Source organism: Aplysia californica, unplaced genomic scaffold (genome assembly GCF_000002075.1).
Source record: "Aplysia californica isolate F4 #8 unplaced genomic scaffold, AplCal3.0 scaffold00229, whole genome shotgun sequence".
NCBI lineage: Eukaryota > Metazoa > Mollusca > Gastropoda > Aplysiida > Aplysiidae > Aplysia > Aplysia californica.
The window spans coordinates 870,104-873,004 of record NW_004797499.1 but is presented as its reverse complement, the minus strand read 5'-3'; the positions used below and the strand labels follow the sequence as shown (position 1 = coordinate 873,004).

At 40.1% G+C, this 2,901-nt stretch overlaps 1 protein-coding gene across 1 annotated transcript in view; it reads right to left on the bottom strand.

The window, feature by feature from the left end:
* LOC101852325 (patched domain-containing protein 3) overlaps window positions 1-2,250 on the bottom strand; it is a gene marked incomplete at its 5' end in the record, with an annotated part of 21,370 nt that extends 19,120 nt beyond the window's left edge. The window contains 2 exon segments of the mRNA XM_013083402.2: window positions 225-355; window positions 2,065-2,250. Of these exon segments, the coding sequence (XP_012938856.1) occupies window positions 225-355; window positions 2,065-2,250 (317 nt within the window).
* Between the last annotated feature and the right edge of the window lie 651 nt (window positions 2,251-2,901).

Here is a 2,901-nt window from a genome sequence, read left to right as displayed (position 1 = left end):
CTGTGTGTGTGTGTGTGTGTGTGTGTGTGTGTGTGTGTGTGTGTGTGTGTGTGTTTTGTGTAGTTCTATTGTCTTAATCTGTCCCTGGCAAAGTACGAGTATGATCGTACTGACTTGAAGAAATGCTTGATTCACCTAATTCCATCTCATTTTATGGTATGCTGTCTAGAGTCATGGACTGTGTAAAGCTCAAAACTTTATCGAACGAAGAAAACAAGTATTACCTGAAATCTGGAGAGAGAAATATCTCTCCGCCAACAGCACATCTCCCTGCTCTCACGGCACACAGGTCACTGTACGTATAATTTTGACCGTCCTCAAAAACGACCAGATCCCATATGGACGAATTGAAGCTCTGCTCCAAAAAGAAAAAGAAATGCAGAAAAATGCACACGAGAAAAAGTTATCATACTACATTGTTGGCAAGCTGTTAGAATGTAATAAACCACTCCCCCTGAGGCGAAGGGATACAATAGTGTGTGTAAATTGTTCCCTCTCGACTCGATCCTGTGTCGGAATTTCCGCAACTTCATGTTTAAATAAGTATTAAGTCTATAACCTGGTTGCCAACTTGCTGCCTATAACCCCCTTACGAAATCCCCAACATAATATCTGCCACAGTACTGTCTACCCACTAAAGTCCTATCTTCACTTGTCTTGGCCCGCTAGAATAGGCTAACACTAACAAGGCCACCTCAGCAGAGACAGTGCCCACCATTTCGGAACTTCACGGTGATATTAAAGATGATTCCAGTAGGGAACGGAATAGCGGATGCCCAAATACCACGTGTCTCCTCAGAGCAGAGGAAGATAGGACTAACGCTGACATCATTTTTAAAAACAACAACAAACAAACAGAAGCATGTCTTCTTAATAATTATATTGTACATAAACACCATCCTACATCATCACTTAACACCACCACCACCGTCATTTCTAAAATCATCACTACTCTCAGATCCTTCACAAACAACTATAATTATCTAGAATATCGATATTAAGTAACAGTTATAATATGTTATAACAATTATGTACGTAATACACTATCATACGCACTTCTTTCTACTAATCAGAAGGCGTCAATATCATAGAAATGGGCAAGGGACAAAAAAAGAGAAAAAAAAAGAATGTACTAGGCCCAGGAAGCAAACTTTTACAGGAGAGAGATTTAGTTCAATTGTTTCATTCTCTTCTTTTTTTTTTTAATTCTTTTTTTTTTTACAATTACGCCTTTAATTTCGACAAAACAGTTTCTAAGCACATTCAACTAATAGCACAGATTGACAACTGTGATTTTGAAAAGTTGTAATGCTTCGGCTTAATTTTCTAGTACATTTAACACGCGCCCTAAAACATGGAGGATATTTTTAAAAAAGTCCCTTCTACCGCCATAGGCACTATATTCTGTATATTTACGATTCCGTAAAGTTTTTCAAGTTTAGAGATATGCGTGATTTAAAAAATCTTCTGAAAAGAAAAAAAGACGAAACGTTTTCGTTATTACTACCGTCCTATACCTATGCAAAGATGTTGCAGCATTAAGTTCAGTTGAAATCACACGAGCTTCAACTGCAAAAGATCCTGGTTCAACTCCCAAGTTGGGCACTTTTGATCAAGCGTTGTTTTGGGAGTTAACTCGTAGCTTGATTCTATCATTTGAGATTAGCTTTTGAACCCGAGTTCCCGTCTATTACATAACCTTGTGGCCTTATAATACGGTGTTAAAAGGGACTTACAACAGCAAACTAAGCAAGAAAGCTGAGCAACTGCCGAAACACTTGCTTCTAAAATATTCTAGTAATGTAGGTGAGTTTACTCCCCCATTGACACGATTTAGATTATTTAGGAGGTTGGCTTTGACCCTGCCAGTCAGGGACAACCCGTGCAAGGATAGATGCAATGTCCCAGCAGAAAGACAAACATACTCAGTCAAAAGAGGCTCACACACGATTCGACCTCAGGGCTTCTGCGTGCAACAGCTAAGCGACTAACAGCTACCACAGATACTTGTCCTGCCTCCAATTCAACTTGAGATCAGAATCACAAAACAAGAATATATCTTACCAATAACTCGTTGAGAACCTCGTCTGTGAAGATGGCGAGGTCAAGTCTACTCCGGAAAATGACCACCGCCTGCACGGGGAGTCTGCTGGTGCTGGTGGGGTCAAAGTTCGAGTCGGACAAGTCAGGGAAGGCGTCCTCTACCAGAGCTCTATCGGACACGGCCCGGGAGTTTGTCGGTGTGTACAGTACCTCTGTCGAGAAAGTAATAATGTGTTGTTATAGAAGTAGGAAGCGTATTCACCCTAAAGACCTAAAGATCGACAGAGAAACAGTAGCCAGAATTTAAAAAGGTCAACGCTGTGATTTATCAACTAGCACCATTATTTTCAAAATCCAACAATGGAAACAAAGCGCGAAATCATTAAGAGCATCATTACACCAACACTATACTACAACGTCCAAACATGAACAATTAAACAAGTCACCTAATTAAATTAAAAGCTTGTGAAACGAGACGTCTAAGAAAACATGTTCAACATCACAAGAAAAGACAAGGTAAGAAACGATATAGTCAGAGAACAAGTTGGCTTGACTTTCTTCTTGCGGTACTTAAATAAACAACGCATAAAATGGCCTGGATATCTGTCAAGTGAGAACATACAGTCATAGATTAGATCGATATAGAGGAAGAGGCAGGCACTGAACATGATGGATAGAGGGGGGGCAGAGAAACAGAAGGCAAAAGCAATATAACCATCCAACAGGAGAAACAACAAACACGCGAAAGACGTAGAGGCCGTAAAAGGTAAGTAAGTAAAGTTACTAAAGTCGATTATCTGTGTGTATATATGTGTGTGTGTGTGTGTGTGTGTGTGTGTGTGTGTGCGCGTGTGTGTG